Genomic DNA, 22,057 nt, shown 5'->3' on the forward strand with positions numbered 1-22,057 from the left:
CTGATTTCGATTTCGCTACATCGAAATAAGCTATTTTGATAGAATCATAGAATCATAGAAGAGTAGGACTGGAAGGGACCTCGAGAGGCCATCAAGTCCAGCCTCCTGCCCTCATGGCAGGACCAAGCACTTTCTAGACCATCCCTAAAAGCCATCTATCTAACCTCTTCTTAAATATCTCCAGTGATGGAGATTCTACCACCTCCCTTGGCAATCCGTTCCAGTGTTTGATCACCCTGACAGTTAGGAACTTTTTTCTAATGTCCAACCTGAACCTCCCCTGCTGCAATTGAAGTCCATTGCCTCTTGTTCTATCCTCAGAGGCAAGGAAGAACAAGTTCCCTCCCTCTGCCTTATGACACCCTTTTAGATACCTGAAAACTGCTATCATGTTCCCCCTCAATCTTCTCTTTTCCAAACTAAACAAGCCCAATTCTTTCAGCCTTTCTTCATAAGTCATGTTCTCTAGACCTTTGATCATTCTCGTTGCTCTCCTCTGGACCGTCTCCAATTTCTCCACATCCTTCCTGAACTGCGGTGCCCAGAACTGGACACAATACTCCAGCTAAGGCCTAACCAGCGCAAAGTAGAGCGGGAGAATGACTTCTCGTGTTTTGTTCACAACAAACCTGTTAATGCATCCTAGAATCATGTTTGCTTTTTTTGCAACAGCATCACCCTGTTGACTCATATTTAGCTTGTGGTCCACTATAACCCCCACATCCCGTTCTGCTGTACTCATTCCTAGGCAGTCCTTTCCCATTCTGTATGTGTGACACTGATTGCTCCTTCCCAAGTGGAGCACTTTGCATTTGTACTTATTAAACTTCATCCTGTTTACCTCAGCCCAATTCTCCAGTTTATCCAGATCCTTTTGAATTATGACCCTATCCTCCAAAGAAGTTGCAACCCCTCCCAGCTTGGTATCATCTGCAAACTTAATAAGTGTACTTTCTATGTCAATATCTAAATCGTTAATGAAGATATTGAACAGAACCGGTCCTAAAACAGACCCCTGTGGAACCCCACTAGTTCTACTTTTCCAGAAGGATTGAAAACCATTAATAACTACTCTCTGGGTACGGTTATCCAGCCAGTTCTTCACCCACCTTATAGTAGCCCCATCCAAGTTGTATTTGAGTAGTTTATTCATAAGTATATTATGTGAGACTGTGTCAAATGCTTTACTGAAGTCTAGGTATATCACATCCACCGCTTCTCCCTTATCCACAAGGTTCGTTATTCTATCAAAGAAAGCTATTAGATTGGTTTGACATGAGCTGTTTTTAACAAAACCATGCTGGCTGTTCCCTATCACCTTATCACCTTCCAATTGCTTGCAGATGATTTCTTTAATGATCTGCTCCATTATCTTTCCTGGCACAGAAGTTAAGCTGACTGGCCTGTAGTTTCCCGGGTTATTCTTGTTCCCCTTTTTATAAATGAGTACTATATTTGCCCTTTTCCAGTCTTCTGGAATCTCTCCCGTCTCCCATGATGTTCCAAAAATGATTGCTAAAGGCTCAGATACCTCTTCTATCAGCTCCTTGAGGATTCTAGGATGCATTTCATCAGGCCCTGGTGATTTGCAGACATCTAATTTTTCTAAGTAAATTTTAATTTGTTCTTTTCGTATTTCAACTTCTAAACCTACCACTTTTTCACTAGCATTCTCTATGTCAGGCATTCCTTCAGATTTCTCAGTGAAGACCGAAACAAAGAAATCATTAAACATCTCTGCCATTTCCAAATTACCTGTTACTGTTTCTCCCTCGTCACTGACCAATGGCCCTCCCCTCTCCTTGGTCTTCCTCTTGTTACCAATGTATTTGTAAAAAGCCTTCTTGTTTCCCTTTATGCTTGGAGCTAGCTTGAGCTCATTTTGTGCCTTAGCCTTTCTAATCTTGCTCCTGCAAGCTCATGTTGTTTGCATATATTCATCCTTTGTAATTTGTCCTAATTTCCATTTTTTATACGATTCCTTTTTTAGTTTGAGATCATGCAAGATCTCCTGGTTAAACCAAGGCAGTCTTTTGCCATGTTTTCTATCTTTCCTACGCAGCGGGGTAGCTTGCTTTTGGGCCCTTAATAATGTCCCTTTGAAAAACTGCCATCTCTCCTCAGCCGTTTTTCCCCTCAGTTTAGCTTCCCATGGGACCTTACCTACCAGCTGTCTGAGTTTACCAAAATCTGCCTTCCTGAAATCCATTATCTCTATTGTACTGTTTTCCCTTCTACCCTTCCTTAGAATTGTGAACTCTATGATTTCATGATCACTTTCACCCAAGCATCCTTCCACTTTCAAATTCTCAATAATTTCCTCCCTATTTGTTAAAATTAAATCTAGAACAGCTTCTCCCCGGTAGCTTTTTCAACCTTTTGGAATAAAAAGTTGTCTCCAATGCAATCCAAGAATTTATTGGACAGTCTGTCCCCTGCTGTATTAGTTTTTCAACATATACCTGGATAGTTGAAGTCCCCCATCACCACCAAATTCTGGGCCCTGGATGATTTTGTTAGCTGTTTAAAGAAAGCCTCATCCACCTCTTCCACCTGGCTAGGGGGCCTGTAGTAGATGCCTAGTAGGACCTCATCCTTGTTTTTTACTCCTCTGAGTCTAACCCAGAGACTTTCAACCCGTCCATCTCCTATGTCCATCTCCACCTCTGTCCAAGTGTGTACATTTTTAATATACAAGGCAACACCTCCTCCCTTCTTTCCCTGTCTGTCCTTCTTAAGCAGGCTGTACCCTTCAATACCAACATTCCAATCATGAGTATTATCCCACCAAGTTACTGTGATGCCAACAATATCATAGTTGTATTCATTTATTAGTACTTCCAATTCTTCTTGTTTATTTCCCATACTTCTTGCATTTGTATATAGGCATCTCAGACATTGATTTGGTCTTGCCTCCCAGTTTTGTCCTGGCCCTCTTTTTACTCTCCCAGTATAGCTCATACTCCCTCCCATTTCAAGTTCATCTCCCAGGTATCCATGCTCTCCACTTACCTGCAGGCTTTGCTCCCCTGCCCCCGTCGAACCTAGTTTAAAGCCCTCCTCGCTAGGTTAGCCAGCCTGTGTCCAAATATAGTCTTCCCCCTCCTCGAAAGGTGAACGCCATCTCTGCCTTGTAGTCCTTCCCGGAAAAGGATCCCGTGGTCAAAGAAACCAAAGCCTTCCTGGCGACACCATCTACGCAACCAAGCATTCACCTCCAGGATACACCTGTCTCTGCCTGGGCCCCCACCTCTGACAGGGAGGATTGAAGAGAATACCATGTAGCGTCCCAGTGCAGACTTAGCTAAAGGCACACAAAATTCATATTGCAGCACGCTAGTGAGATGCTATAAGAGACACATGGGTTACACACCTCTATGTTTGAGAAAGAAAACTGAGGGTCTGATTCTCATCTCACTATGCTATTGTAAATCAGGAGCAAGTCCATTTCCTCGAAAGCCAGTGTAAGCCTTAGGATAAATGAAACAAACCAGCAGTCATGTAGTACTTTAAAGATTAACAAAATAATTTATTAGGTGATGAGCTTTCGTGGGACAGACCCACTTCCTCAGATCAGATTCTTTAGATCTTCAGAAGTGGGTCTGTCCCACGAAAGCTCATCACCTAATAAATTATTTTGTTAGTCTTTAAAGTGCTACACGACTGCTCATTTGTTTTGTTAGAATACAGACTAACATGGCTACCTCTCTGACAGTATAAACAAGACAGGCCTAATCCATTGCTGCTCATGTTCTGTGCTGGGCTTTTTCAGTCCATGAAGTAAATTTCAGGTATTTAGTGAAATACAATTTCCAAAGACTAAACGTGAAGTTTAATTGGGACAATAAACCCACAAACACGTGCAAATAAATCCACTCAACTAAAAACATACTGAAAAACATGGTAATCATGCAACAAAAGTAAAATCTGACCCACAAACCTAAAACATCTAGTCACAAAAAATATTTTAAAAATAAAAGAAAAAAGTACTTTCTCAATGTTCCTCTTTGCTCTCAGGTGTGGGAGGAATATAATTTGTGAAATTCTTAACTTTGGTCATCCTCTCTGAACAGTACCATACCATTATTTTAAGATGGTTTGCTGTGTCTACATTTGCCCCCAACTTCGAAGGGGGCATGTTAACCAGGGTGATGGGAAATTACTAATGAAGTGCTGTGATGCATATGCAGCACTTCATTAGGCTAATTCTCCTCCATGGCAACTTGCAAGTGTGAAACTTTGAAGTGCTGGCATGTGTGTAGCCACGGACACTTTGAAGTGCCCATGCTACTTTGAAGTGCTCTTACTCCTCAAAATTCTCCTCAAAGCGTCCACAGCTCCGCGCATGCCAGCACTTTAAAGTCTGACACTTTGAAGTTGTCGTAGGGGAGAATTAGCCTAAGGAAGTGCTGAATATTCACCGCAGCATTTGAATAGTAATCTCTCATCACCCTGATTACCATGGCCTCTTCGAAGTTGTGGGCAAGTGTAGACAAGCCCTTTATGTTGGACAAATTCTCTGTTGTTACTGGAGAGGAGAAATGGCTAGATGAAAACATCGTCATTTCTAGCCCGACCTCGGCTGATTTATTTTACTGTCTTCTCCCTAGCAGGTTCAGTATTATGCAGGCACCTGCTAGTACTGCAATGGTTGTCTGTCAGCATTTCCATCATAAATTTCTGTTTTTGGAGGTTTATGACTTTGCTGTAAAACATTGCCTGGGGCTGAATCTTACAAGGTCATTTTAAGTTACGAGAGAGCAAACACAATAAAAAATGTTAGTGGCTTCTAACACTTTTTTTGCATTTCCCATTTAAAAAGCATCTTTAGTAAAAGCTCACTATGCAGTGTAATTTATAGCGTAGAACAGAACATTTAATTATGGTATTTGCAACAAAACCCCTAGAGCCTTTCTATTATTTCTGTTACAAAAGAACCCACCTACATGACTTCGTCTGAAGAGGCACTACTTTTCAACAACAACAACAAAAAAATAATCAGAGGAGATTTTACAGTGTGGTTTTAGGGGGCCAATTTTGGTCTCATTGATTTAATGGTGAGTTTTAATGTTGACATCAATGGGATCAGGATTTGACACTGTGTAACATAACTGATGAATCTTGCCCCTTGAGGCATGTCATCATGCCTCAATTTCTCCTTTTCGTGTGTTGCTAGTGTACTAATGTACAACACAACTGGTGTTTCAGATTAAAATCTCACTTTCCTGGGTTTTGTTTGTAATTAATTTAAAGCAAAAGTTATGCTACTCGTCACCCTTATATCTGGGCTTCTCAAGGCTTCCCAGGATAGAATCAGGATTTTCCACTAGTTTTATTCTCGAGTTCCTGCTTGAGCTCTCATTACATGGGGAGTCTCACTAATCCCACTTCAACCACAGCCCTCGGTCCTTCTACGGGCTTCTTCAGAGGGACCTGCAGCATGTATCCCCTAATCCCTGCTTTCCTTCCAACTGAACCTGAAGTAAATGAGTATTTCCCAGGCGTGGCTGGAGATCAGCAGCATTTCTTCTTTTGCAAAGGCTGCATTTCCATGACAGGTGCACACAAAGAACTTGTGCCCTGCTATGGTCCCACGATGCTTGTGTGGTACAATTAAAGAGATTAGATTTTTAAAGAGTGGTATTTTTTATGATTAATGGCAGAATCTATAGTCACCCAGGTTGATTTCAGAATAGTCTGAATTCATCCTGTCCTTCTGCCTTATGGGAAAAAGGCTTTCTGGAAGGAAAATGCTACAGTGGAACAGTGCAAAGCGATTGGAAAAGCAGCAACCAGTGTGCAGCCAGATGACACACTAGGGACGTACAGGAGATGATCTCGCTCCCAGCGTTTTCCAACATGATGTTACTCAGAATCCTCTCTCAGATACTACTCAGTGCTTTAACCAATGGTCCATCTAACCCAGTATCTGACACTGGCTAGAGGCTTCAGAGGGAATGAAGAGAACAGGGCAATTCTGAGTGACCCATCCCCGATCACGCAGTCCCAGCTTCTGGTAGCTGAAGGGTTAGGAACACAAGAATTATGGAATTACATCCCTGGATCCTGGAGTTACCTCTTGGCTGATAGCCTTTGATGAACCTACAGAGCAAGACTCAGAGGAAAAAGAACTGAAGATGGTTGGCAGTTTTTTAAAGAGACATTGTTAAAGTCAGAAGAGCAAATTGTTCCACTTTGTAGACGAGATAGGAAGCATGGCAAGAAATAATGTTGGTAAAACCAGGAGCTCTTGAATGCTATAAATCAAAAAAAGGAGTCCAATAAAAGTGGAAACTGGGTCAAATTACAAAGAATGAATATAAAAGAATAACACAAATATATAGGGGCAAAATTAGAAAGCTAAAACCACAAAATGAACTCAGAATAGCTAGAGACTAAAAAGGGTAACAAGAAAATATTATACAAGTGTAGCAGGTGCAAAACAAAGGCCAAGGATAGGGTGGGCCTGTTACTCAATGGAGAAGGAAAAACAATAACAGAAAATGTGGAAATAGCAGAAGTACACAACGATTTCTTTATTTTGGTTTTCAACTAGAAGGCTGATGGTGATTGGATGCCTAGAATAATAAATGCTGGAGAAAATGAAGCAGGTCCAGGTGTTAAAATAGGAAAAGAAAAGGTTAAAAAATTACATTGAAAAGTTTGATGTGGTCAAGTCATCAGGGCCTGATGATATGCATCCTGGAATACTCCAGGAGCTAATTAAGGAGATATGAGAGCCCTTAGTTTTCATATCTGAAAAGTCACAGAAGTCAGGAGGGCTTCCAGAAGACTGGGAAAGAGCAAATGTAGTGCTCATCCATCAAAAAAAAGAAAAGAAAAGAAAAGGAAATCAGGGCAACCCAGAAAACTACAAATCAGTCAGCTTAACTTCTTTACCAGGAAAAATACCAGGGCAAATAATTTAGAAATCCATTTGCAAACATCTGGAAGATAATAAGGTGATAAGTAGCAGTCAGCATGGATTTGTAAAGAACAAATCATGTCAAACCAACCAGATAGCTTTCTTTGATAAGATAACAAACCTTGTGAATAAAATGGAAGTGGTATATGTGGTATATCTAGACCTTGGTAAATCATTTGATATAATGTTGCATGATGCTTTCATAAATACACTAGAAAAATACAGCCTAGACAGGATTATTATAAAATGGGTACATAACTGGTTGCTAGATGTATTGCTAACACCAAGTAGTCAAAACTCAGGATGCTGTCCCCAACAGATGGTGAAATTAGCTTAATTTTTCTAAATACATAGACTATATCTGTACTTGAGAGTTTTCTAGACAAAACTGGAGTTTTTTCTACAAAACTCACAGAGCATCCACACAGAAAATGTGTTTTGTCAACAGAAACTGTATACAGAAAAAGCTGTGTAGACACTCCGGGGCCCTTTTGTTGACAGAGCAGATCAAAAGATGGATCCACTGTTATGTGTAGACATGATGTGTTGACAGAAGTTTTGCTGGAACATCTCTTCCAACAGTTACTTCTGTAGACAGATGCTTTTAGTGTAGACATAGCCATAATATATTACTTTTTCTCCAGTTTCTGTTTTTTGAGACTTTAGTTGCCCTTTCGGTCCCGCTTTTATGCTTTTCTCCACAACCATGAGGGTAGAAGCTCACAACGGGGATAAGCAGGAGGATAAAGACACGGGGGGGCACCATGATGGCTTAATGCTACGCAGGACTCCCCCAGACAGGTAGAACCCTCTAACTACATGAGTTTTAGGTATGCTTTACACCTGCAGAGCTTTAGAAAGTGTTTTTAATGGAGGCAAATGTGAGGGTAATCTGTCTCCATATAAATACAACTGATATTCCACCATTGCCTCATAGTCACACATACCCAAGCCCACTAATGGGGACAGGGGAAGGAGATAGTTGCCCAGTGTCCTGCTTATTCAAAGGTCCTGAGGCTTCTGGTGCCTGCTACCACAAGCATGGAGGCAGCCTGAGCTTCAGGGCCTTTAAATTGCTGCCACTGTGCTGCAAAACATTCTCTGGGCAGCTCTGAGGCCTGAGTCCCCACCCTTTACATTAAAATGGAGCCCCCCACATCCCCCCACCTTGCCTAGGGGCTCAGGAAATCTGTGGGCATCTTTGCATATACCTACCATGTGTACTCATATGCTAGATGTGCTATCATCTACCCCTACAAGCTTCTAAGCAACCATGAAGTGCTTATCTCTATATGGTGACACGCTGTACAAAGAAGCTGAATAGAGCCTTGTCACAAGAGAAATACACCATTAAAGACTAGATTGTAAATTCTAATGTCCAAGGGCAAAATGAAGGTTCACCATTCAGTTGTGGCTCTGAGAAAACCTGGTTTCATTCAAATCAATGGGAATTTTTCATGGGCTTCAGAGGAGCCAGGATTTCACCCTTCCTATTTTTGTATACTTACCACATATGCGACCTTCATGTTGATTAACATGGAGGAGGTTTGTTTTTTTTTTAATGTTATCAGTTAAATATATTTCCATGAACATGGCCAACTTTTACAATGCAATATGTATGATGCAGTAATAATGATCTGCATCTAGTGAGAAAAAAAGTCAATGGAAAAAGTCATTATCTTTGTTAACATAGAAGGTATGTAAAGAATGGTGTGTCATCGTTTACTCTCTCCGATTTGTCTCTTGCCATTTGAATTGAGCCAGTATTACTGTAACATTTCCTTCAGTGTGATGATCTTATATATCAAAGACAAGGGTAACATTACAAAGACATAATGTATTGAAGGGAAATTCACAAGATAACCCCGTCATACTTTCACTAGCTGTTCAAGAGTAAAGTATTATGATTACTCTGCAAAGCACACATTTGCTTTTCTTTTGAAGCAGGGGATATTTATTTACTGTGTAAGTGTCTGTATACGTTATGCCTTCTTCCACTTACCTCTTCTTTCCTTTTCTACGTAGTCTCCACTCTTTACAATTATTACTGGTTAAACAAATCTACTGTGTTAAACAGTGTTTCTAGCTGAGGGAGCTTTCGGTAAGCACTTCCTTATAATTAACATGAAAATACTTCCTTCCTCTCATGACAATGACACAAGCTCTGTCTGTCTGTCTAAAAAATCACACCAGCCAGGGCTTCTTAAATGTAAATCTCTCTCCTGACCTTCTCTCAGTGGCCTGGAATCCTTTGCATGTTTTTAGCAACTTGTGTTTCTCCAGATATGCCTCTCTCCTGTGCTCTGCTTGCTGATAAATTTACCTTCCTTGTTAGAAAGGCTTTGCTAAATCTTTGAGTGCATTCAGCCATAGGACATTTATTATTATCTAAACTTGATAATGCTTGGACAGGTCACCATTGCTAGCTATTTCATTTCCATATCCAAAGTATAATGAAGTAATTTTTGGACCAATGAGATGAATTCCTATTTGCATTTATATTCTTTAGTTCTACACAAAGTACAGACACTCAGTCTGATAAAGATGTTTTTAGCTGATTGCTCTGCATATTCCATTACCATGGGGCTTCAGAACAACAGAAGAAACAGCCCTCCCTCCCCGCACCAAAACATCACACACACCCCTGACCAGGGTAAACCAAATAGACCAAGAGTTTCACCTGGCAAAGCCGACTCCTCTGCTGACTCCATTAGCATCTCTCAATATTCTGGTGGAAATGACATGTCCAAAGGGTTTCAGCATATTCTCCAGCTCCTGCTCATCCATGGAAATGGGTAAATTTGAGATGTATAGATTAGTTGGGTCTTGCTCTTGTTGCTAAGATAAAAGAAATAAATAGCCTCAGTTAAACTCAGCACTAGAACAAACCAGGTTGTGGCCCCACAACATCCAAATATGATGGGCTCTCAAAATAATAGAGCCAAAAATGATAACAGGGTTAGAAGCAGAGCTCTGCAAGTTATTCACAGCTCACAATTTATTTGTCAAATACAGCCCATTAAGGCTCCTAACTTGCAAATCCTTATGCATGTGCTTACCTTTCCATACATGAGCAGTCCTGTTTAAGTCTCATGCACAAGTGTTTCCAGGACTGTGGCCTGACTTAGGAAAGTGGCTACACAAAACATGATTTCCACATATGTGTTCACTGCTGAAAAATATTCAGCAAATATTGTATGCAGAAGCATATATTCCAACCTGCAGACTGTTTGCAGCATTGCTACTATGAGTAAGGTTGGTTGCAAAGGGAGAGTGTTTTTGTGGAAATTTTCCATAAAGCTCCATCAAGGATTTTTGCTTTGCATATTTGATATTTGCAATTCAAACTTCAAGCTGTTTTGACTAATAGGTCACATGGTATATGCTTTAGCCTTTAGATAAGCATATTTCTCAGAATAGGTTAGAATAGGAATACTCAAGAATACAAATCTGAAAATCATTTTTTATTACAATAGTATTAGTTTGCCAGGGTGCTAGTTTAAAATCACAAGAGTATGAGTTTAAAATGGGAGTAAAAATGTGAAGATACACCTATCTCATGGAACTGGAAGGGACCTTCACAGGTCATTGAGTCCAGTCCCCTGCACTCACAGCAGGACCTATCACCATCCCTCACAGATTTTTTTTTAAATGCATTGCTTCAGATCCCTAAATGACCCACTCAAGGATTGAGCGCACAATTCTAGGTTTAGCAGGCTAATGCTAAAACCACTGAGCTATTCCTCTGCACTTTTTAAAGGCCCACATTGCCCTTGCATTTAAGTTACACATGTGAACACAGGGCTGCTTTACCCATCACTCACCACACCCAGGGCTTTGTGAATGGGATCTACATACCACATAAAGCTGGAACCAACCTCAAGAGGGCATGGAGTCCAGTCCCCTGCCCTCTAGGCAGGGCCAAGCACCAGCCCCAACAGACCTCTTTTTTAAGCTATTGGCCCCAGACACCTGAATGGCCTCCTCAAGGATTGAGCTCACAACCCTGAGACTACCAGGCTACAGCTTTGGCCAACATTCCTGCAAGTGAACATGCTTGCTAGAATGGTCCCAGGAAGGGAACATAAAACACAGATGAAGCAAAAACAATAAAAACTTCAAACAAAAGCCTCATCTACACAAAACTTCAACCAAGTGCTGTCTACATACGAGGTTAGATCAATATAGTTACTCCTTTCAGAGGCTATGTGTACACTGCCCTCCCCGCCCACTTCTGGAAGGGGCATGGTAATGAGCACAGCAGAAGATGCAAATGAGGCATGGATTAAAATATCTCATGCCTGATTTCCATATTCCCATGAGATCTTTCTTCCAGAAGATCCCATTCCAGAAGCAAAAGCTGCCATGTAGATGGGGTTCCTTCAGAAGGAAAAGGGGGGTTTCTGAAGGAAACCTCCCTTCCAGAAGACCCTTCTTCTACAGTCTTTCTGGAGGAACCCTGTGTACATGGCAGCTTTTGCTTCTGGAATAGAGATCTCATGGGAATATGTAAATTGAGGAGTAAAGGGACTTTGAAGTACCAGCGGGTTAGCCGCGGCTTCATGCAAGCCGGCACTTCGAAGTTTGCCACTTTGAAGTTGCCGTGGGGGAGAATTAGCTTAATGAAGTGCTGCATATGCACCGCAGCACTTCATTAGTAATCTCCTGACACCCTACTCACCATGCTCCCTTTGAAGTTGGGAGCTAGTGTAGACACAGCCTAAGAGACATAATATACCAAAGTAAATACCCATTGTAGATCAGGACTGAGGCTAACCTAAGTCAGTATAGTTTAAACCAAAATAAGACAGTCCTTACAGCATTTGCATTAGTTTAGCTAAATTGCCTTTAAAATCGCTCTTTCAGTGGCTCAATTTGTGGACAAGCATATAACATCCCATGCATACGCCCAAATATGTGACTAGAGTGCAAACACTAAGAGCTCGTTTCTCCACTTCCCTGTCCCTTGTCCAACCCGTGTAAAGTGAACATCACTGTTAGTCACTAGAGAACTCTGATTCTGTGGTAATTTGTACCCATTGAACAAAGTTATAAAGGAAGACAAAAGGGGCAGTCCTGTAGAGAATCAGGGCCAAACATTTACAAAATTTTCAAAGCAAGAACATGGTGAGTGAATTCAAAGAGAAACCTCCCAGGACAGCAGTTCAATAAGGCAAATATCTGGTATAGATGTGCAGCTGAATTTTGCTTGTAATGTACAGAAGATCAACATCAGGTTATAAATTCAGAATACTCAGCTCCATTTCACTATAAATAACTCACAACAAACTTGGCATACAATAAATATTTCAACCTGGAAATATAATAGGAAAACAGAATTGTGCTATGCCTAATAATAAACAACCAAACTTTTACTAGTTAAACACTTTTGGAATCCTATTAACATTTAAAGTATGTTACATGTACAAATACACATACATATTTGGAACACACGTGAACATGTAAACACACATACATCCAAATGGAATGTTGCTTGACATGCCACATTGCAGTGACTAGTACATTGTTGCCAACTCTCACAATTATATCAAGAGTCTCACAATGTTTAGCTATCTTCTTAAAGTCCTAGATCCCTGGAATAAACCAAAGAAAGAAAGGAAGGAAGGAAGGAAGGTTGTATTACATGCCCAAAAACCTGAGGTACTTCTTAAAGTTTCCTGGTTTTTAGCCAATCATACTTTTGGGGTCTGATTCATGAATGCTTAGTGTACAATGCCACACATGGTAAAGTGCTTATTATCTCCTAAGCTCTTTCCACAATGTCTCCCCTAGAACTACCTGTAATATATCATATCAAAGCAGTTTGAAACAGCTGCTGTTTTATAAAATGGCAATAGGAATTAAAAAAGCAGAGAACACTCTAAAGATACTAACCTCTCTTGTCCCGCACTGTCAAGACCTGACTGGTGCCAAATGAGAGAATTTGCGGAACCACGGGAGGTCAATATTGTCTGGCAGCATTAATAACACTTCCACTGCTTACTGGGCTCTTAGAAGACATTTAGGGGCAAATTACAGCTAAATAACAGCAAGAACTTTGAGAGCCAGGACTGGTGGCTGTAAACAAACTTTATGAGACTGGGGGAAACTTGGCCACTCCCACAAAAAGTGGTGATCCAGCTAACTAAAATCCTGCTGGATTACAGATGTTTCTGGACAAGAGAGTGCCGGACTAGAAAGGTTCAACCTGTACTAAAATGTTTGTAAATGATTGAGCTTATTTTATAGGGAGGAACAATAACACCCAGCAAAGGGAAAATGTTGAAAAATTAAAACGAATACCCCCAACCTTCTGCATTCCTTATAATCACCTCCCTTTCTCTCCTCTCTTTTACACCTTCCCTCATGCCACATTCCTTTTTCAGATTGGAATGCTTTTTCCCCCTCAGTCAGTAACATACATTTTTGCTTACACTGCATTTCAAAACTGCATTGGGAATGAGGGACTAAGATTGTTACGCTGTCAGCAATGTGAAGACAAATCATGTGATAAATTCTGAGACTATAAACCTGGTTGGTATTTAAAGGGGGAGAAAAGAGGGAGGTTGGGAACAAGGAAGAAATTATATGTATTAGAATATTAGAATAATTAACTACCTTTTTTAAAAGCACTTTTCCTTCTCAGCACATTCCCTTCACTGTGTGTATATTGTAAACTGTTATTTTGCTTTGCTATTTTGGTGTAGCTGAGGGAGAGGGAAGATTAGAGAGTGTCTGTTTTGAACATACTGAGCAGTGGAGTCAATTAAAGCAGCGGCATCGCAGACAGAACCCAATCAGAGCAGAGATCTGCAATTTCACAGGCAATGTTATTTAGAAATAATCTGATTATTATGTAAATCTCTAACTTCTGATTGGTGAACATATTTTGGCTTAATCAACCAATCAGTGCACAGAGTCACCACATCTAACATTATTAAGATTAAATATAAAGCAGCAGTGCAAAATAGACCTATAACCAGAATGCACAGGATAAAATAACAGAAAATACAGAGTTATGTATCAGTGACTCAATGGCCCTTACGCTCAGTGAGACAATTCTATTTCAGCAGAATATTTAAGTGTGAGATTCTGCTTTCACTACTGAGTCTTCTTCATACCTGTGGCTAAAAAAAGTTTAAAAATTGCAGCCAACATGCTCCATACCACAGAGATCATCTTCCAGTTCTTTTACTAGAGCAGGAAGCCCTGATCCTTGGTAGCAGTTACAAATTAAATACAGATTCTTTAAATATCCATCACCATTTCAGCTAAATTTTAAGAATGAATGAATTCCCACCAGAAAGTTTGCTCTAAGACCATTATTTACCCATCACACTTTTTATCAACATGATAAAAAGAAGCAGTAAGTAGATATATTAGAGCTAATTAGGCTGTGTACTCTACCTCTAAGTGATTTACAATGTTTTGTGTAGAAAGGAAATAATTCCATATTAGTTCTTCTCTGCACAAATATAATATTTAGGGAAATATTTTCTTTCCTTGGTAGGAAGAGATGACTTCAAAGATGCCATGCTTCAGATGATAAGCTGAAAAAGAATGCAAAGCTATTCCAACTAAAGATTTCAGAACATTTAAAAAATAATCAGTTACAATTGCAAACTGTGAGTGAATAACAGTAGCCCAGTTTTAGAGATGGAGAAACTGAAAAGCATAGAAACATTAAATCATCAGTCCGGAGCTAGCCCCATAGGAGGATGCAAAGTGACATCTGGGGGTGTGGCTGAAGGCTGCGTCAGCTCAGTGAAGTGAAGGAGAGAGTGCTACCCTGCCCCAGTCTGGCTTTGCTGCCAGCTATGGCGCTCATCTTAGCTTTGTTCCCCTGACTACAGTTTCAACTCCTGGCCCCAGCTCCCTCTCCTGTCTTAGCCCCTCCCTAGCTGCCACTCTATCCCCAGCTGTAGCCCCAGCTTCAACCTGTTACCTCTGTCTGCGCTACCCATGATAGTGGCCTGACTCCTAACCTTGTCTCCTGGGGGGTTGAAGACAGAAGAAAGAGGGGCATGACCAGAAAAAGTCTGGGGACTGTTGCATTAAATGATTTTCAAAGGTCACATGGCAAACCAATGTCAGCGCCAAGATTACAATCCACATTCCTGATTCAGCTCCTGCTGTAAGCAGTGTACTATGCTGCTTCTGGCACAGGAGTCCGCCATAATTCTTTGTAAAGACAGAGAAAACTTCCTCCGTGGATTGGGAATTGAAATGCTTGCACATAACTCTGTTTCTCTGTGTTCTGGATCTCCTGATTCATGAACAACAAGAAGTCTTGTGTCACCTTATAGACTAACAGATAGTTTGGAGCATAAGCTTTTGTGGGAAAAGACATGCTTCGTCAGATGCATGAGTGGGGGTTCCAAAGCAGACTTATGCTCCAAAATATCTGTTAGTCTACACATTGCTACAGGACTTCCTTTTGTTTCTGAAGATACAGACTAACTCGGCTACCCCTCTGATAGTGGTTCCTGAATGACATATCTGCTTTTTTCCTCCTCTCCAGTTTCAGCAATCACTTTTCTTCCTCTCCATCAGGAACCTTCCTTTCAAAGGTATCTTCCTTGTCAAAATATTCCTGTATAACACTCCCCAGAAACTCCCAGGGATGGAAGGCACCTCACCAGTATCACACCTTATCCCAAAGTAGTTTACAAGAAGCCTGCTGAAGACAGATCTCCCAAAAGCACTACATTCTGGCAGCACGTGCACTATTTTCCTGGTCCCTGCAAGCCTTGATCTCTCTTCACACAGATAGCAATAGGTACACATCAGCTCCTGACTACTTACCTATTCCTGGCAGTGGTCAGCTCCATGTCCACTGAACACTCAAATAAATACCAGGCCCACTGCTCCCAAAGGAACACTAAACCCCAGTAGGTGTGACTCAACTCCGGACCACCACATTGCTTAATAAGCCAGCACTTGGATATACTAACAGTGAAAACAAGAATCAGAAATACTTCCAAGGAAATGAGATTCAAGTAACAGCACAAATATTGAAAACAAATGGTTGCATGTAAAATAAAAATAGTTTAGTTTCTAGGAAGCATGTTAACAGGATAATCTCCTGTCTAAAGAAGTTTCTCTCACCCAAACGCCTTGAGCGTTTTCAACAAAGCCTGGTTGAAACCACTTTTTCATAAAGCAAAACCACTCTCCTTTGATTTCCTCATTGCAGGTGCCTCAATGTCATCTCTGCTTCTGAAACTAACCTTTGAAGTGCACCCACCAGACTAGGTTCCTTCCACCCTGCTGTTTGTCTCTTCCTGTTAGATTTTTTTCTGAAATCCCCAGGATCCTTCAGTTGCATTCAAGCTGATACTGGTGAAGGGATACCCATTGTGAATGAGACAATTCTCCGTTTACACATAAACAGGTAGATGGTTATTTCTCTCTTGTCTGAATTGAACCTGTTTTTCACCTGTGCTAGTGGCCAGTATCTTGACATAGCCTTAAAGAACAAATTTTCAGTATTTATGCTGAATTCCATGCACATCACCCACTCTTATATTTCACAATTATACTGATGACCTGTAGGATGCCAGGTTTCAGTTGAGAGCTCACGTGACATCGTTTGGCAAACGAAAGTGTACACCCTGTCTGAGTAGATTTCTGTAACCTTCCTGCACTGCACCATCAGTTGAGTCACCATATATTTGTTAACAAGATGAGCCTGAGCCAGACCCAGTAGCCCAAGCTCTCCCGGAAAGCTGGGGTCATTCAAAGTCCAAACCTAAAGTCAGAGGCTACAATGAATCTTTAATTTGGGGTCTCCCAAACCTCACCTCTCAACACTGCAGGACTAGTGGGACATTTGAGGTTCAGATCGGATACAGTGACTCAGGCCTACCTCATTTCAATCTGTTTTTGTTTTTTTCACTATACCTTGCAAAACCTCTTTCCCATGTGGGAGAACTGAAGTCCTATTTATGTTTTAAACCCACTTGTCATTGTGTTGGGTTCTGAAATGACTGAGCACCTATTTATGTAGCAGGTCTGAGTTTTTGATGGGAAGAAAAGCCCTTCACCTGTATGATAAACGAATAAGATGGCTTGTACAGCTGAAGAGCAAATACTGAGAAAGAGGGTGGGAGGAAGAAGATGAAATATATCCCCTCAGACACACATGCACCTGAAGCTAGGGTTTCCCCTTAGCCACTACTTACTTACCCTATGTCAGTGCAGTAACTGCAGCCCTTCCATACCACTTGCACAGTGTGTACTGGTGTTGGTGTTACCACACAGATTTTGTGCCCCTGATCCTCAGTGCCCTTTAACACATCATCCATGCCGACAAGATCTCTTTTGTACTAGAGGGGAGTGAAAAAGCACTTCTGCACAGTCATTGTACCTGCAGTTTCACATCCTGTAGGGGGCTACAGCAGTACAGAAAGCCTGGTAATGGCTCTCCTCACTGCTTCTGATTTCACCCCTCCCTAATTATCTTCTCTTAGGCCGTCTGTTTTAATAGAACATAAGGGGTCACATATTTGAGACTCTACCTGCAATTATGTGCATACAGGTGATTATTCTGGCAAATATGGGAGTGAACTCACTGCGTCAATACATGCAAGTATTCTGCATGAAAGACTGGGGTACTCCCATGTTGTGGGGTGGTCATGCCTTGGCCACCCTTCAGTCTCAGACTGCAGCATAACAGGTGGACTTGCCTCAGGTCCCTTCCTTCAAAGTTCCCAGTAACTCAATATAGGTTTTCTTGACTAGTAATACCTCTCTTTGGGGCCAGTATCCGGCAAAAATGTCACACAAGTGGCCCATAAAAATCCCAAAACATAATCAATTTATGACTCCCCACTGACTATAAACCTTAAAATCCCACATCCTCTAGTTCATCAGTACCCCACATACTGTAGTCTGAGCTCTTCATCAGGCTCTCTGCCAGGAGAGCCACCACAGCCCTTCCAGCTGGAGTGCAACATTGCTTTGCCACAGGGAATACCCAGGCCTTTCTGCTGGGAGTTCATCCATCACTTCCCCTGTTCTATTCACCTCACATGTCCCAGACAAGTCAACAGATAGGTACTTTCATGGGTATCCTAGCTCCAGCTCTCCAGTGTGGAGACTTCAGCAAGTAGAGCCCCCACTGCTGCCATGCCTTCATCTGTGGTTTTCCATTTTAAAAATCTATAGGCAATGCTCTCTGCTGCTCTCTCCAGCCCAGGCTCTCTGACTTGGGCAGATAGATCAGCCAGCCCGATCAACCCCTCTGGCAACTCTGCTGCCTTCAGCATTCCCGCAGGAATATCCTGCCATTTCCTTCTAGGACCTCCTGCTTTCTTGTAGCTTTCACCTGCCAATTTCTAACTCTCACACAGTTCTCACCTGCCACTTTCCCTGACTGTCCATATCTATGCATTAAGTCAGCTCTGACTCACTGTACTCCCAGCTTAGAGTGCTCAAGTTCCCTCTTTTAAGACCACCACTTTAAGACCACCAGGGGGTCTTGCTTTGAAGAGCCAGAGCCACCCTGTGACATCCCAATTAATGTGCATGCACATATGCACGCGCACACACGCACGCACACACACACAGACCAAAGGGATGGTGGTGGGGAATAGAGAGAGAGATAGAGGTAGGGAGAGAGAGAGTGATACAAATCTCAGATCAGTTGTATCGTTGTCTGGATAAGTAAGCTCAAAGGTTAAAACACTGAAGACAGCAGATGAACAAATCATTAAAAACAATATTTAGAACAAAATCTCAGCCTCAGACTATTTCAGACACTTGGCAACAACTATATGGCTGTAAGAACTGAGATTCAGAGCAGTCAGGAGCTCTAGTGTTGAAGTGGTTTAAAACTGCAGCGGCAGTTAGGAAGATTTGAGTCAGACATGCAGCTAGGAAGGGCTGTGCCAAAAAGATCTGAGAGCTTTGCTATAAGGTCAGGCTGAAATATTCCATACTTCTTAAGTTTAGAGGTTAAAAAACACAGAGGAGGGCCTGCTGAGACCTTGGGATAGTGTTTGGTTGGCCCTGACATTTCTTGATGGAAAAGAGGATATATTCATATGGGGTTTTCCACTGCAGTTGAACGGCCTTTGGACGAACTAGGAGCATAAGTATTTGTTGACTGAGAACAACTGTGATACTTGGCTGCTAATAAGAGATGCAACAGATTTTTGGGCTTCTAGTATTCTGCCTGTGCCATCTTATGTCCTTTATTCGGTAACTTTTCTTTTTTTTTCTTTTTTTTTCTTTTTTTTGCCCAATAGTGTTTCTTTTGAACTGATTTTTTTAAATCACAAGCCTAACCTGGATTTGAACCAAACTGATTTTGGTTTACTAAGGAGTCCTCTGAATTAATTGCCTTTATTAACAATCTGTCGCAACTCCCTAGAGCAATGTGCAAAAGGGAGTTAATCACTGATTACCAGTTAAAAGGAGTTTCATTTTAAATTTTCCAAATTGACTTTGGAATCTCTGAGAACACACTGTGGTGTCTAGTTTTATGTCACACTTCTCATTTCTTGACAACAGTGTTCACTTGTTGCAGCCATGTATTGTCAGTCTTGTCCTTGGACTCTCAGTTTATATGCCAGTCTGGACTGAGAACAAGTCAAAACTGAGATCATTTAGTGAAGGCTTGTAATAATTTCTTTCTTTTTGTGGACTCATTCAAAATCTCTTCTTGCTTTCTAGTATTAACATATTTTTTGAAATTGCAGACGATGGAACCCTTCTAGCTCATTTGAAAAATATACTAAAAAATCATATGTGGAAACTGGTTTGGTTTGTATTTGACTGGCTAGTCACAGTCTGTGACCTTCAATCTGAGAGGTCACATTCAATCAGTTCCATGAATGAGAACAGAAGGTTTTTTTTTTCCCCAGAGTTTCATTTTTGTCATTGCTACTTTCTTTTTCTTTCTGCTAGTTTTCACAGATTGGCAATAATGCCGACATTTTCAAACTTCAAGACACTTCAGAAAATCAGGTCACTAATTTATTTGATTTCTAACTACAGATAGAAGTGTCCAAATTTAGGTGGGCAAATTTAACATTCTGATCTCAAATTTTAACACGTTGGCTCTGGTCATTAATGTTATACATGAAATAATGTAACATTCCACTTTGTTTTTCCACACAGCAATCTTCCCATTTCTCCTTTCGAAATGAACTGTGCCTATTTGGCTTGACAAAGCACTCTAAAAGTAAAAAGAAATCTATGCCCAACTTCTACAGCACACAACTCTGAAAAGTAGGCACAGTAGGGAACATTTTTGCTATATATCAAATGTGGATTATATTTAAGGGCTATGAGCTGGAATGTCATCTGGTGTAAATCATCATAGCTTCATTGAAATTAATGATGCTAAACTGATTTACACCAGAGGATGGTGACCCAGTATTTGTTTGTTTATTTGTTTTTAATTAAAACTGCCGTTATAAAAATGCTAAAACAATGGTCCAAGTAAGTAGGCTAAAAACAATGTTACTGCAATAATTTGGCCATTACTGTTGTAGAACTAGATAAAGACAATGCATCAGTTCACTGTGCCAGCATTCACAACCCCTTTAATTTGCTTATTTGCATGTCTCTGGGTGGGCACATTTTTAAGAGTGAGACCATTCTCAGGAAGCAAAGCTGTTGTGAACAGGGAGACAACAGCAACTGGAGGTATCCAGTGGAACATTCTACCTGCTTAGGGGAACTCATCACTAGCAGAAAGCTGTGAAGGTTGTAATGGCTGCCCCTTTATTTCTACCAATGGGGGGAAAATTGGAATATTAGGGAATTCCATGACATGGAAGAAGCATGGCAAAGCACCACTATGCCTGCTCTTCCACTGGAATAAGGAGGCTGAGGACTCTTGTGGCATTGGTTGCAATTCTTCCTATTAAGGTCTAAACAGTGCTTAGGCCGTGTGGCTGAGGATCGGGGGCCATTGATAAGTGTGTGTGGGCCCTTCTCCATTTGTGTCTGAGGTCTTCATAAACAGCATAACTTGCTGATGTACTTCAGTGGTGTTCCATAAGGGCATAAGTGTTTGGTCAGCATTGCCTTGGTCCTGTGCACATTAAAGTTTATAGCAAAACTCCCATGGACTTCAAGGATGTAGATCACACTTTCGATCAGCTTGCTGGATTGGGGCATTCAACATCCACTGCAAACACATTTATTTCTCTTTAACCACCATCACATGCTTCTGCTTTGTGCCTTCTCTAAATTTCCATTTCAATCCTAGTCAAATAAATGCTTAAGACAGATACATAGTTAGTTAGTAGGCATCCTTCAATCCCGAGGGATCATGGGTTTGCGCCCCAGTTGGACTGATTCGAGCAGCGTCTTCTATGGCTGTGCAATCCAATCTGGGAGTGGCAGTCCTTTCCGCACTGTGAGCAGCAGTAGGCAGATGTCACTCTGGTATCACGGGCACGGATCTTCCTGAGGGCTCTCCTGTCTTCCACTCCACACAATCTACAAAGGGTTAGTGAATATATTTCTGCTATCTCTAGATCAAAAGAAAAAGTGCATGCAAGCGCCCCCATCAAAAGTGGTCTCCTGATCTTTTCCACAAAAATCTTTTTTATGTTTCACCAAAGCAGATTTGGAAAATCAGGAACTTTTCTGTGAACTCGAAAAAAGGGCTCCTCTTCTTTACAACACTCACCTGGGTCATCCATTCAGGAAAGAAGTTATTTACCTGGTACAGTACCAGATTTGAAATCTTTTCTGCTTTTGAAGGCAGGTATCGTGAATACCTCTTTCGCTACTTCGGAGTAACACCTGCTGTGCCTCTCAGAGAAAGATGTGCTGGAATCACGAAGGATCCACATTTTTGGATCACAGAATTTGCAGGTAGTACAGAGAGTGCATCTTTCATTTTGTGAGGGCAGATATATAGCGACTGGAAGAGTCACTGGTGGGTGGACATAGTACCAGCCATGAGAGGCAATGGTATCTCTGTCTGGGCCAGTGCCACCTTGCTCAGGTTCTGACTATGATGATGAGAAGGGTGGTAAACAGCAGGAAGACAACGGCAAGTCACGGGCTTGGGTGGAACTTGGCATCAGGGCGCCGGCACTGAGAAGAGGTGTGTCCTGCGCAGTAGATACTGAAAAAGTTGTCATGCAGTGAAAAGCAGGAGACTCA

General features: G+C 41.3%; 1 protein-coding gene across 11 annotated transcripts in view; it reads right to left on the reverse strand.

Moving 5' to 3' along the window:
• The window catches only part of RBMS3 (RNA binding motif single stranded interacting protein 3), a 1,098,743-nt gene that overhangs the window by 217,795 nt on the left and 858,891 nt on the right, over nucleotides 1-22,057 (reverse strand). For all 11 annotated transcript variants that reach the window (XM_074984403.1, XM_074984401.1, XM_074984402.1 and 8 more), the window contains one exon: nucleotides 9,606-9,763. In XM_074984403.1, coding sequence (XP_074840504.1) covers nucleotides 9,606-9,763 — 158 coding nt within the window. The remainder of the gene's footprint in view (nucleotides 1-9,605; nucleotides 9,764-22,057) is intronic.

Source organism: Carettochelys insculpta, chromosome 2 (genome assembly GCF_033958435.1).
Source record: "Carettochelys insculpta isolate YL-2023 chromosome 2, ASM3395843v1, whole genome shotgun sequence".
In the NCBI taxonomy this organism is placed as follows: domain Eukaryota; kingdom Metazoa; phylum Chordata; order Testudines; family Carettochelyidae; genus Carettochelys; species Carettochelys insculpta.